General features: G+C 30.0%; 1 protein-coding gene across 6 annotated transcripts; it reads right to left on the bottom strand.

Moving 5' to 3' along the window:
• Window positions 1-3,998: 3,998 nt before the first annotated feature.
• Window positions 3,999-14,185, bottom strand: LOC113846602 (non-lysosomal glucosylceramidase). Of its 6 annotated transcripts, XM_027475062.1 has the most exons (21): window positions 13,905-13,963; window positions 13,640-13,704; window positions 12,754-12,858; window positions 12,169-12,225; window positions 11,978-12,048; window positions 11,472-11,571; window positions 10,309-10,379; window positions 10,096-10,196; window positions 9,894-9,994; window positions 9,730-9,783; window positions 9,561-9,616; window positions 9,374-9,412; window positions 9,134-9,278; window positions 7,977-8,158; window positions 7,834-7,904; window positions 7,501-7,573; window positions 7,369-7,430; window positions 7,011-7,235; window positions 6,308-6,929; window positions 5,331-5,621; window positions 4,080-4,428 (listed from the first exon to the last, which is right to left on the bottom strand). In XM_027475062.1, the coding sequence occupies exons 2-21, from the start codon at window positions 13,697-13,699 to the stop codon at window positions 4,152-4,154; spliced, it is 2,763 nt and encodes a 920-aa protein (XP_027330863.1). In that variant the 5' UTR covers window positions 13,700-13,704; window positions 13,905-13,963; the 3' UTR covers window positions 4,080-4,151. The 6 variants fall into 6 exon arrangements, with proteins under 6 accessions (XP_027330860.1, XP_027330862.1, XP_027330858.1 ...); XM_027475059.1 differs by having other exon boundaries at window positions 3,999-4,428; window positions 6,308-7,235; window positions 7,834-7,901; window positions 13,905-14,185; XM_027475061.1 differs by having other exon boundaries at window positions 3,999-4,428; window positions 6,308-7,235; window positions 7,834-7,901; window positions 13,640-13,699; window positions 13,905-14,024.
• Window positions 14,186-14,645: the final 460 nt, after the last annotated feature.

The raw sequence follows: 14,645 nt of genomic DNA, 5'->3' as shown, positions 1-14,645 counted from the left end.
TTCGGTATATAAATTATAAATCTTAATAATTAAATAATAATATTTTAAATTTACGTTAAATAATTTAAAAAAAAAAGATTTTTAATTTAATCTTAATTTAATTTTTTATAATTTATTTTTAATATTTAAATTTTTAATTTATTCTTGTTAATATAATAAAATATTTATTATTAATAAGTAAATATTTTTTTAAGAATTATTAAATTAAAAATATTCATATAATATATTTTTTATTTTTATCTTGAAAATTTAACTTAATAATATTTGTGTCAACAATTTATTAAATTCCATTTTAATTCAGATTAATCTTAACTGCTCATTTAAAAAATAAGTAAAATTTATTTTAAGGTATTGAATATAACTAGAGTTAATTACTCAAAAGCTCTCGTGCTATTTACAATATATCTTCTCTATTTTTAAAATCTATACAAAATCTCTACTATTTTAAAAATATATTACACAAAATCTCAGCCACTCATAATGAAATTTTAAAATTATTAAATACTTAAATAATACAAAAATTATGAATATAAAGAAATATTAAAAAACAAATTTAATTAATTTCATACCTTTAAAATAATCAAAATATTTACAAAAATATTTACACGTTCTCAAATGATTTTATAAGTATTTTAAAATACTTTTTAAAGAACACTCGTCAATAATAATAAGTATTTTAAACAATTTTAATTAATTTTTATATAAAAATAATTTATCACTCTAAATTATAAATAAGATCTATGTACTAATTTTAAAAAGTAACAAATTATATATAATGAGATTAAATTCAAAGTATAATATGTTTGGGAGGAGGTTTCTAATGAGGAAATAAGGGGAGGACATATTTTCTTAATTTCAAATAAAAAAATTTATATATTATTTATAATGATAAATATATTACTAATATATTAAATTTTTGTTAATATATTAATTTATATTTTTTTATTTAAAAAATATTAATTTTAAATATATTTATTTAAAATATAAATTTATGCTCTCTTTTTCTCTTTAAAATTCTCTTCCCAAACAACTCCTTAATATATTAACTAACAATTATGTAAAATGAAACATTAAAATTAGATTAAACTATAATATATTTTCAAAAAAATAAGTTTTGTATGTATGTTAAAAATATAGAATTTTTTTTTTAGTAAAAAACATAAAATAAAAGAGATGTTAGAGTAGTTTACTTTACTTTTAAATGTAAAAATTTATTTTAACGATGATTTGTAAATAGTAATTGCTAGCTCATGTATTGTATGAATGTTTTATTTTGTCATAAATAATTTTAATAAAGATTTCAAAAAATCATATATTAAAAATTTAATGTTATAAATATAGATACAGATAGATTGTATATTAGTGAATTTTTTATTTTCTATAAAAATATTATTAAATTAAAATATATTTTTGCATGAAGAATAAAAGTATATCGTATGAGTTTTAAAAAATTTTAAATAATAAATACTTTTATTATAATGATTAACATCTAATGTATTAAATATGAGCAAATTAAAGATATAAACATTTTTAAATTAATAAATAAATTATGAAACTTTTAAATTTAAATCAAATCAATATTGAATTAAAAATTTAAATTTAAATATGCAAAAAATTGTGTCACATAATTATAACATTTTTACGTTTTTACTTAAAATAACTATGTGAATTATATAATATATTCATTATTTTTAATTAAAAGGTAGTGTGTGTGTGTTTTTATTTATAATTTAAATTTAGCGACATACATTTTATATACATACATGCAAGGAGCTTGAAAATATATATTTTTATTTAAATTATAAGTATTTTTTTAAAAATAATTTTATTTGAGTCAAATATAACTATTATAGATAGTAAAGTTATTCTTTTAAGAGCAGAAATATTTATTAAAATTTTTTATTTTATATTAAAAATAGACTATTATCCATGTCGTAATATAGAAAATTAAAAAATTACTCGCTCTCATTCTAGAATAAAAGAATATCATGTAAACTTATAACAATAAAAATAAAAAGTTTTAATTTTTAAAATAAAAGAATAACATACAAAAGTATAAGACGTCATAATTGGCTAAGTAATTCCTACGTGTACATAGAGATAGAGACAATATCATTATTGTATTTTTATTTTTTTAGTTTTATTTTTTCTATATGACAATATCATTATTTAGATATTTTGAAATTAAATTTTTCTTATTAAACCATGTCATATCTCTTGCATGAAATATTTATTTAAATATTAATCTTAATTTTAATTTTTTTATTTCATAAAATAAATTATGAAACATATAAACGACATAAATGAATTTATGAAAACATCAACGAAGTAATAAATTTATAAAAATTTTATTTAAATAAATGGAATTTTCACACTCTCACCCAATTATAAATTATTATGCCTTTGGATAAATTTTTAAAGAATTCTTTATAATAAAAAATAAATAAAACTTCTCTCCAAGTTAAAATTAATTCATCTTTTCAAATTTTTTAGAAGTTAAATTATAAATTTTCACAAAAAATAGAAAAACATAAATTGTTGTTAATTTATGAAAAAAATTATTTATTTTTATAGTATTTTTCTCTTATAATTTTTAAAAAATTTACTCAAACTGTGCTTATATTAACAAGAATTATTTATTTTTGGAATAATTTACATATATATATATATATATATATATATATATATATAATTAGATATATAATACATTCTAATTGTTTGATAATACAAAGATCTTTATACCAGCCATGCATCTAAAGTAAAACTCAATTTATAAAATTAAAAAAAGAATAAAAATGTAGCATTGTAGTGAAAATACTTTTTATTACGTAAAATATTTATTTATAACAAAATGTGATCCAAATAAATAATTTTATTATAACATTGAGTATTATGTTAATATATATTTTTATGTCATCTATTTAATATTTACAATAAGAATTTCATACTTTATTAAAAATTATTGTATTTTACAATTTTTTTTTTTAAATATTTATAAAAATATAAAAAGCTGAAAAGACTAGGATATGAAAGATTAAGTAACATATAAATGAAATAAATAAAAAATTATTAAAATACAAATGAAGCAATAAACTTTTAAAATTAAATATGTTGAAACATGCCTTGTTGCATAATGGTAACAAAATTTTATAATGAAAAAGTCTCGTTATAGTGGCAGAACTCTAGTTATAAATATTAATATTTAAATATTTAATGATGATGGAAAGTTCAGAGCTCATTAAAATTATGTCCATCATGTTCAAGATTTATTATATTTATATTTCAAAATATTTATGTAGGGAACATGCTTAAAGTAATTTTAATATTGAGAATCATGAAAAGGCTATTCCTGAATTGCCCTCTCTATTTTACAACTACCAATGCCAAGTGCTACAATCATTATCTTGTTACAAATTTTCTTTTCTCCACGTAGTTCATAAGTAGAGATTTAGTACAACTTGATTGTGTGTGCTTCAAAAAAATTAAATATGCAAAAAGAATGATGATGATATGTTTGTTCTTATTTTGTGGTACGAATTAAATGAATAATTCCTTGGTATTGGTTTTTTAATTTTAATATGTTACAGTGGGTTTGGAAATCATATCATTTACATACAATTGAATATTAGTGGTTTATTTAAAATAATCACAAAACTAGAAACATTATATTTCCAAATTAGAAATGGAATTTAGTTTCTTCCACAAGAGTGTTACTTTTGATATTATTTAAGTCATTCTTAGTCAAATATACGATATATTAAAGCTCAAACAAATTCATTCACAAATGATTTTTTTGTTGAAGCTCTCACGCATCGTGAATTTACACCTAATTTAGCAAATGTGTGGAGATCCTGTTTACTTCCTAGTTACTATTTGTACAAGAATGCGAATTTGGCAAAATGAAAGCCACAAGAATCTCGTGTACCTATGTTAATAAGTAGATTTGGGAGCTCAGTCCATTAAAAGAAGCAACAAGTATAAATGTTCTGCCATTTTAACAATAGAACCTTATTTTTCTCATATTCTGAAAACGAGATGATTTATTGCTGAAAGATGATAAAGCTCATCAAGTAATTGGGACCATTCAGAATCAACAAGGTCTCGCAAAATTATAGTCATAGAATGTGAAATATAAATTGCAATAGGCATGTCTATACCCACAGCCTCTTGCAAGTAAAATCATATATAACCTGGAATAGACTTCTAGAAGCTGTCTCCTCCTTCACCTTTAGAAGGTGCGCAACTTTCAAGAAACCATCATGACATCTAGACAAAATATCTTCTTTTATATCTGATTTTCTCTCATGTGGAGTGTGCTTTGCTCTTGATAATTCCCATTGCATTGCCCATATGGCTAAAGGCCGCATGTAGCATAAAGATCTATATTCATCGTTAGTGGACCATGCTTCAGGAGTTTGGAAAGAATAACTGTTGATCAAGTAGAAGAAGCTTTATTAACTACTAAAAAAAAAATACATTAAACAGATACGTGTCTATAAAGTATTAAAGGTTCTAATGAACAAGCTATCACTGAAAACACACAAGTTCTTAATAGTTTAGCCATTATACATTTGGCACGTGCTAGGTGCTACCCAGCAATTCAAAACAGCAAAGCGAAGGATCCCATGCTTCAATATGAAAATAGGACCACGCTTCATTCAAAAGATAATTTGCAGAGGACACGATTACCTTAAACACACTAGCACGTTGTGACCAATAATCATCATGGCATATTTTTCATTGTTATTAACAAGCGCACGACTATATGTCAGACAAGAACACAGGAACAAGTTGCAGCATGTACCGTTATCAGTGCTAGTGAATTTGACATTTTCAAAAAGAATTGAAAGATGAAATAGAAATCATGAAATTTACCAGACAAAAATCACCTAAAGAGGTATGGGAAGGAAGGAAAGAGAACAGCAGCAAAAGGTAAGGCTTAACAAGCTTTTACAGTTTCTATTATTAACAATTTCAAAGCCAAAAAATTATGTTCACATTAAAATCGAACGTGCTATTTTCTACTAGTTTAGCTTCTCGCAAATCCATAGTAGTAATGAGTTTCTTCATTTGATAACCCCTTGCCATGGCAGAATGTAAGAGCAACAATATTCAGTCGTATGAAATACTTCAAGGTAGAGATTGAGGTCCACTTTGGATTAGCTTCTATTCAATCAGTTTCTAACACATCCAAGAAATTTGTTTGGAAAAGAAAAAAAGGAAAGTCTAATCTTGTCAGACAAATCCACTCACAGTAGAAGAGATGCAACTTGATATAAACTTTAGTCTTTCACTTTCAACAAGTACCATTAGAGAACAGTATACTATACCCGAGTCCATAGTAGGACCATGCAGCTTCATATACTCCACCAGCAGTTTGAAATGCCAAAGCAATCATATTTTCCTGGATCATTGTTGCAGCTAAGGCATATGTGACTCCTGACCATATTTCTCGTGATTGCATTGATGACATGTCAACTTTTCCATCAGGTAACATTCCATTTACAGCACCACGCCTCCCATCCTTTACTTTCATAACATTATTATTGTAAACCATTTGGAGCGCATTTCTACTTTTCTTTTCTTCAACAATTGGCAAAAGACCACATGCTCTAGCATACCTGCAAAATATGAAATAAGAAGTTCCAATTCCATTTTAAATATTAGCAAAGAGGAAGCTACATGTGCAATAATTGAGGATAAAGCCAAAGTTCAAATTGTATAGAGAACTAATTTTGTAAAAATTTAATTTTTGACTCAGCTCAATGGCGTCATGATCTATGTAGCCGACCTCACCCAGCAAGATAAGGCTTGATTGTTGTTGTTGTTGTTTAAATGCTTGCATGTCTTCTCATAGTTTAATTTCAGAAGCTATGCTTGTATATGACAACAGCCAAAATCTTTTCCTGCTAGGTGAGGTTGCTTAACGAAAGCTACCCTCTCATGTAGCTGCATGTGCACATACAAGTCAAGATCACAGAGCCAATAACTTGTTTCAATTGAATTAGACCTTGTACATTGAAAAAATGAATCACATTTTCCCAGCCATCAAAGATCTCTAGAGCCATATCCACAATACATCCCATGATATCATATTTTTCTACACCCACTTTATATCACACAATGAACCATGTCAAACAATGAAAATGCATGCACAAAATTTAGTCATGTAATTGGTTTTATTGGATCACTGCACCATACTAGTACTCCAGCCATGATGACAACCATAAAGCTACTTCTAAGTGCCACTAATGTAAATGAGGCATACAAATACAATATAGTTTCTGAAAGACAGAAGGATACTGACCATTGTCCAGCTAATTGATCAGCTTGAATCGATGAACTCGAACTTCCACCACTGCTATCGTAATTGAAGTAAGAACCATTCCATAATTTTTCATATACAGCTTTTGCTTTTTGAAACTTCAGCCAAAAATAATCTTCAGAACCCTTGTCACCCACTTCACGTGCCAGGGCTGATGCTGCCTGAAGTGCTGCCACCCACAGTCCACCACTATATGCACTCACACCAGACACAGACCATGTGTCATAAGTTTGATCAGGGAAGCCTTCATTCTCAATCATTCCATCACCATCCTTGTCAAATTGGTCCATATAAGCAATAGCAATATAAACAGAGGGCCAAACAGCTTGTGCAAACTTCTTGTCACCAGTGACAACTACATCCCTGTAAATCTGGAGAACAAATTTTGTATTCAAGTCTTTCCACCTATCTGTGTTATAAAGATTATAGCCATTTACTTCAAACCATGGATCATTGGTTCCAATATCATGAGGAACAGCACCAAGAACCTTTCTTCGTACCCACTGGCCATCATGTAGAAGTTTCATCTTACTAGGGTCATGCATCAGTACTGCTGCAGCAAAGTCTCTTTGGATGCTGAGTTCAAGTTTTGGAAATAGCATGACTAGTGAAAAAGATGAGTAAAAATGGACATCATAGGTATTCCACATTTGATACTCAATGCCTTCAAGATAAAGAAACTGACCAATGTTTTCTTCCCCTTCTTGGAGCAGATTTACTCCATATGCAGACCTTGATGCCGGTGGAGAGTCTATTTGCTCAACTACTGACCTAAACATTTCAAGAATGCTGATAGCAGTACCCTTTTGTTGTGATAAATGATTTTCATTCTCTAAATTAGATATAAATCCATCCAAGGAAAATTTTCTTTCTCCAAGGCCAACTAAACTATGCACAGGAGGTGAACCATCTGCAAAGGAGAAAAATTAACAACTTGATGATGGTAACACACTATCATGTATGCAAGGATAGCAAGATTTTGAAAGGAAAAAAACTAATACTTATTAGCAGATAAAATCCAAAATTTCAAGTGCCAAAAATACCTGTCCAAATTGTCCCCCCAGAATTCAAATAGTAAAGTTCATTCAAAAGGGTAGTTGGATACCTGCACAGAAATCTGAAAACTTCAGAATTTGACTGTAGGAATAGGCAGTGAATAAAGAAATGAAAATTACCATTCAGGAAGTCTCTTGTCCTCAAGTATCGGTCTTTGCCAATCTTCAATCTGGGTCTCCCATTGGCAATGCTCTAAGTCACAATTTCATAAAAGTTTGAAAAAAGTCATTTATTAATGGTATTAAAAATCATGAATGAGTCATGCCTCTGCATGATTTTTTGTCAACAAGTGTAACGTGGGAACCTCATCAAAAAATGACATCAAGAAAAATGATATCCATAGTCTTGCTTTCCAAAAATTTATCTGTGGATGTAGTTGTGATTGATATCAAATTTAGACACAATTCCCACTTTACAAACACAATTTAAAGTAGTTCAGCAAACAATATTACCAATAATAGCATCATGTGCAATATCTGCAGCAGCATTTCCATTAGTACCATAGAATTTAGTGTAACGCCTGCTAATCAAGTTCTATTAGCAATGTGTACTCTTTGAACAAGAAATATTCTCATACAGGCTTTCTACCACCAACCTGTAATATGTCCTTCCCCAAGGAAACTTGACTTCAGGGCAGTCCCACGCCAATGAAAATGTCACAATACGCTCAGCATCAGAAGGAATATTCACGGTTGCTGCAATAGCTGCTCCGATAGATGATCCCGGTTCTGAAGGCACGGGGGTTTTAGCAAAACTCAAATGGTCAAACGACCCATGCTGAAAACGAAAAAGGTACCCTAATGCAGTTTAGTGAAATATAACATGGCAAGCATATGGATGAAAGGAAGTTTACTATCCTCTAACATACAGAGTTATAAAATTAAAACAGTGGCTACAGTACTTTAGGACAGGGAAAAGAATGAACATCATCAAGTCACCAACTAAAAGAAGTTTTTTAAATTTCATCATTAATGTTTCTTAAGGGAACAAAGCACACAGAAATCCCATTCTCACTATGAATCCAGGAAAAGAGCAAACCAAGCAGAAAAGAGAATTACTATTTGCATCAGCATTATCTTCATTTAATCCACTCAACCATCCCTATCTTAAAGCATCCACTAATAGAGGTTAAACCATGAATTAGCAGTAATAATATAACAAAGGCTTAAGTATGTTCTTAGTCTCTATTTTAGCAAACTTTTGGTTTTAGTCCCTCCAAACCTTTTTTGTGTTTTGGTCCCTACTTTTATGCATATCTTTTGTTTTGGTCCCTCTAGCTGATGTGGTCCAATAAAAAATTGGCATGTGGCAACATCTTAGTAACCACATCAGTGAGAAGGAAACCAAAAATTTGCAAAAATATAGTGGCCAAAATTTTTCCGGTAAATGGCATTGATTCAGCCTAGATCACGCCTCACTTGAGATCATGCAGCACTTCTCTTCCTATGAATGAGTAGGAGGCATGAGAAATTAATGAATAAGGTCCAAGAAGTATGATTCTTTAAGCTTGCAATACTCTGAAAGAGTGATGTTCAAAGGGACTCAAGTATTGCTGCTAATTGTCATAATTGAAGAAAAAAGAATTCAGACACCTAAAAGAAAATAAAGGAAACTCCAAGTAGTTGCTTTATAAAATGCTTACAGAACAATGATTAGCTTGTCTGTGAGAAAACAGAATGAAAGAATGAAGAAAACATTAAACAAGGATCTTTCAACGAAATACAGTATTAAATATGCAAGCAGGTCCCTAACCTGTTTAACTTCATGCCACATATCTTTTCCCGAGATACCATTGTAAGCACCAGATATAACAAAGACAGGACATACTGAAATGTGAACGTTTTCAGTCTCTTCTGCTGCAATAGCAAAGGTAACTGGAGATCTCTCATTTGCAGTCCTGTATATGCAATATATCAATTACATTTTTTATAAAATCAAGAATTGTTTTTCTTTACATCTTTTGCTCAAAAAGAGAGTAACAAGCTGGCTTACTTGTGATGTAGAAGCACACCATGAACCCCATCATTCATCCTAGCAAGATATAACATGTACCTTGAATCTTAGAATAAACTATAGGCATTTTTTTTTCTGCAGGGGGGGGGAGGAAGAGAGAGAGAGAGAGAGAGCAACAAAATGGGTACATCTGCATAAAGAAGGCAAACCAATTAAATTTTCTTACATTATTTTTGAATTAAAGTGGTCACCAGTAAATTCAGAAAGTCCTCCAACAGAATTCTGGAAACACAAACATATTGTTGGCACTCAGTGCCTCAACAAGAGAATAGAGGATTAAAAAGTAAAAACTAACAGACTGTAACAGGAACAGCCAACAAAAAAGTTTCACTTACTGCCCATGTGAAAAGCAAGGTGACATCTGCTGTCATGTTACCAAAATTTTTCAGCTGCATAAAATAAAATTGATAGTTTATTATTTACTTTATATGCAAAAAAAAAAAAAAAAAAAAAAAAACTAAAACTAACGAAAAGTTATGTTGGAGTGGCCCTTGCTTACCGTGAAAGTGAAAACTGATACAGGGAAGCTACTTTCCTTGTAATTATGGGGTATAACAGGTGAAATCTGACGACAAACAATTCTCAGAGCAGGGTCAGGTTCTGTATTTGAACCGAAGAGGTGATCAATGCAAGAGATAGAGTGTACTAAACATATCATAATGTAGTTGAAACTTGGAATTATGCCAATTAGCCTAGCTTACCCTCATATACTGTCCAAGCTCTTGGATATAATGCATGATATGTGGAACTGTTCCCACTCAAATTCCAATCCCATGATTCAATTCCTGACACTGGATTTTGTCTGAATGAAGTTCACCACAAATTATTTTAAATAAGTTCAAAGAATTCAAGTTTTCCATTAAAAAAGATAAATTAGTAACTTTAAAATTACAAGGCAATCTATAAAGATTTACTTTAATATATCTGGCTTCACTGGACAAAGTACACTAGAATATTTTTCACCACTTGGACGAGAAACAAAAACCTGAGACAATAGTTACCAATCCAGTAGTTAAACAATGTTGTATTATGTTTTTTTATGAACATGTTTAACTTTGGACTAATTCATTCTTTATAATGTTATAACACACAAGTCAGGATTTTTGTAAATAACCAAAAATATCCACACACACATACACGTGTGTGTGTGTACACATACATACCTACAAATACACACACATACATAAAGTTACAACTTAGGCAAAATACTCTCAAAGTTGTCCTTGTTAACATACTTCTTTTGAAAAGGAATGGAGCATATTAGCACACACAACAAATGTCAAAAGACAGTTGGCAAAGAGAAAAGCATGAATTTAAGGTTAAAGGTTAATTGACATGATGAAAAATCAAGGTTAACCTAAATGGTCTAGTATCTTATTGTTACAACCCAAATTCTTCTAATTATATTTAGTACAGATTGAAACTGACCGTTTAGCATTAGCATCAGGTAGTTATGCACTTGCTTTTGTCCACATTTTAAGCCTTAAGGGCTTTTATGTGAGGAGAGATTTCAGATATAAAAACAGTGATCAAACTTTTCCCTGATAGCTTATGCTTGAAGGCATAGTGGTTTTCTACACAAGTATTGTACTCAAATGAGAAACATAACCACCTATGATACAAAGAAAATTGGTTTGACTAATGATTCAATGCTGCTCTTTTCCAGCATGAAGAAGCAGGATATATTTTTGAAAAAAGTTCAAGGAAAAAGTATCCAAAAGAAAAAATAAATCAAAAGTAGTGTGAAAGGTAAAGAAGAAAAGAGACGCACATAGCTGTCACTCACAACACATCTTATCAACAATGATATCACTGCCTGCATATTAACTATGACGTTCATGTGTGATAAATAAATCAATTTACTGAACTAGAGAGAGAAAAAAAGTGGATAACTTTTGGTCATCACAATGTGAATAAACATCAGATTGCTTTACTGACATTAAGTTCTAGTATCATTGTACATTGAACTTCCAATTTTAAAGGGATACAATCAGAGTGTTAGACCACTAGGATTTTAAAATGCTTAAAACATAACAACAAAGTATCTTCCTGATCAGACAAAATGAATAAAACTTACAGAAAACTGATTTGCTAAGACCGGTTTCTCTTCACATATTCTAGGGAATAGTTGCCAACGCTGAAATTCACCTTTGAAACCTCTTCCAATGCTTCCTGCACTGGAGATTAGTTTGTCAACAGCAAAAGCAATGCATATTATCATAAAATGTTCTGGACATACTCAAATCAAGCAAATATAGATTAGATACTAATGATGTTGTAACATCCTATTATCCAAATTGTCACAGTTTAATCGCATGTTTTTTAACCTCTTTATCACTGTACTATTTAATTACTATGTACAGACTTATAGACCCTAATTTTAGGAGTTGATTTATTTCCCTATAAATCTGCTGTAAATTTCCATAGCATATCCTATAATCTCTCCCTTGTACAATTACTGAATTACTATTTGATGAGAATGGCCTAGTATAAACAAGAGTGGTTGATTTAAACATACTGATCTTTTGGCTTTAGCAAATGGAAGATAAATTCTTACTTACAAAAGGATTGAAGAAGACCTACCCGATACCACCTAAAGGTACACCATGACAAGATGTTACATAACGCTTGGCAAAAGGATCAATCAATCCCCCCTGCATGAAAGATAGAAACAACAAACAATAGCAGAAGAAATTTCAAGAAAGATAATCAGATGGATGCTTCATAAGCACAAATCAATATAATAGGGAAATTTATTACTGAAACAAAATTACCCTTCCTTTGGCAGCTTCTTCACGTACATGGCGCCATAGCCGATAACCAATTGGAGCCTATCAAATCAATTAATAGTCAAAGGATTGCTAATCTTAAAAAATTCCTGATGTTCCTACTTCTAAATATACTACAGCAATAGGTGTAAAAAAAAGTTGATATATTGTATACCCAAGTAGGGATAATATAGCAAAGCATCAAAGTGTTTCAATGGGGAAGTGACATTGAAGGGTCTTGTCCTAAAACAGAAATGAACTCAGTGCCTTGAGATTTAAATTCTTGTATAAAATTTTGTTGTGTTAGATATTAACTTTTTCCTCCAGAAAATAAAGGTACGTTGAATGTTAGGGTATCAACATTTTTATAAATATTTGAGACAAGTTGAGTATGATTAACAATCGATGAAGTCCATGAATAAAATGTTCCCAATGATATGACCACAGGGAGAAGTTCATCACATGCACAACCAAGGATTATGCTGCAATTATAATATTATATTGTTACCAAATAATTGAACTTATATTTTCTTCTTATCACAAGTAAACAATTAAAGGGGGGAACTTTTCATTTTGCAAAAGTAGGTTTACCAGATGAATTATCTCTTTTAAAGATAAGGTGAATTCTACTAGAGCAATTCCTTCGTTGTTTAATTTTCGCTGCCACGTAAGTCCAGGAGGTTTCCCTGGGTCAACCTTTATTAGGCATAAAAACAGGCGTTAGAATCAGGCATAAAAAAAATGAGGTAGAATCTCTATCACGGACTTAATCATCAAATTTGAGAAGTTTCTTTTGAGTGAAAAGTGTTGGATCTTTAAAAATAATCACCAAAGTTATCTGCCAGATCTTGAAATTATAATAGGATCAACTAAATTTCAAATAAGTTGTTAGTAAATATTTCAGAAGTCTCACATTTATCAGTTCTGAGTCATTTGACTTAATTTGAAATCGCAATTACTAAATAAACCAGATCAAAACTAACAATAGAATAAGGCCATACAATTTTTAAATCATGCTGATCATTAGGTTTCTGGACCGGATACTAACTTCAGATAAATTACTATATTCTTCAGACAAGATCTAATCCACTTATTTAAATGCTCTAAGTTCTAGGAAGAGAAACTTAATTAGCTTCTACATTGTAAAGTAATATCAAATTTCACACTCAAAGAGTGGTGTAATGATTATATCAGCCCCTAGGTCAGGAACATTGAATTTAACGTTAACATCCATAACAGAACTAGTTTGATACAGTTTTGATAATCGCTTCAATTTTTAAAGCCTCAAATGCTTTCATGACATTAAATTTAAAATGCTATTCAAACAGTGTAGGCAAAAAACACAAGGTATGTATAAACAGTTCAACAAGAGAGTGAAAAAAAATCGAATGGATGTTCCAAAGGCAGGTGATTGTCACACTGGACGCACAAGAGTTTAAATAACACATGATCACTATAAATAAACCATAAACTCTACCTTTTTGCTAGAAGACTTTCTGGTTATGCTGTCGTCTTCAACAAAACCATTTTCTACCATCTTCACTGTATTAAACAAAGATTTGGTGAGGGAGCAGTAAATTATGCTGACATTCAAACTGTGAATAAAAGATATAACATCATCTCCTTCAACAACAAATGAAAATATTGCATGGGGAGATTAAAGAAACGCAGAGGCAGTGGCAGTATTAGAACGGAAAGTGATGATACTAGATCGAAGAGAATCAAGTCCACACAATACGTACCTGCGAAAGGAACAATAGTGGAGTGGAATTCAATCTGCGGCAGTATTAGAGTTATTGTTATTATGCTGCGTTTGACTGTTGAGAGAGAGAGAGGACCTGGCAGGGCGTATTCTATTGGATCCAACAATTACGCTAACAAATCTTTATTTTTAACTCCAAACACTAATCTTTAACTGACACACGCAGCGAAATTACAATTACAAAATGACAGATCTGGAAGAGTGCAAATTCCCTCCTCAGTTCAAACCCCATTTGCGTTGCATGTTTTCCCCAGCCCTGTCAATAACTGGCCGCGTTTGCCACCTATTTTTCCAATACTTACTCCCAAAACTAATGGACCCACAGTTACGAGTTACGACGCCAACTAACCGTAATTAATCTGACTTACTCCCTTTACTTTGCCTTTTCATTTTAATTAAATACAGTTACCATTTATTCCATCCTTTTCAAATTATTTACACCTTACTCCCTTTGCTTTTTTTAAATGTGTCCTTTGCAGTTATTATCTTAGCTAAATTACGCATTATTCTTGTCTAGTTTTATGTTTTCGAACTTCATCTCTTATATTTTTTAATTTAATGAACGTTTTTAATGAGAGGTGCATGGATAATATAAAACAATAAGTTACGTTGCTTAATGAAGCAACTCTTGCTTATAGAAGTTTTTGAGACTAAACAACAAAATTTATAATAAAAATAAATGTTTATAATACATAAAAACGCGAAATGATTTGTGGTAGGA

The sequence above is a fragment of the Abrus precatorius genome, unplaced genomic scaffold (genome assembly GCF_003935025.1).
Source record: "Abrus precatorius isolate BTA unplaced genomic scaffold, Abrus_2018 Scaffold8, whole genome shotgun sequence".
Classification (NCBI taxonomy): Eukaryota; Viridiplantae; Streptophyta; class Magnoliopsida; order Fabales; family Fabaceae; genus Abrus; species Abrus precatorius.
The sequence above is the reverse complement of the archived record's forward strand: the minus strand, read 5'-3'. Positions and strand labels throughout refer to the sequence as shown.

Coding starts and splice junctions, on each gene's coding strand:
- LOC113846602 (XM_027475057.1), bottom strand. CDS start 13,699: ATGGTAGAAAATGGTTTTGTTGAAGACGACAGCATAACCAGAAAGTCT. Junction 9,279..9,373: donor GGTGTGCTTCTACATCACAA/GTAAGCCAGCTT, acceptor TTGCATATACAG/GACTGCAAATGAGAGATCTC. Junction 7,905..7,976: donor TGGGGAAGGACATATTACAG/GTTGGTGGTAGA, acceptor GAACTTGATTAG/CAGGCGTTACACTAAATTCT.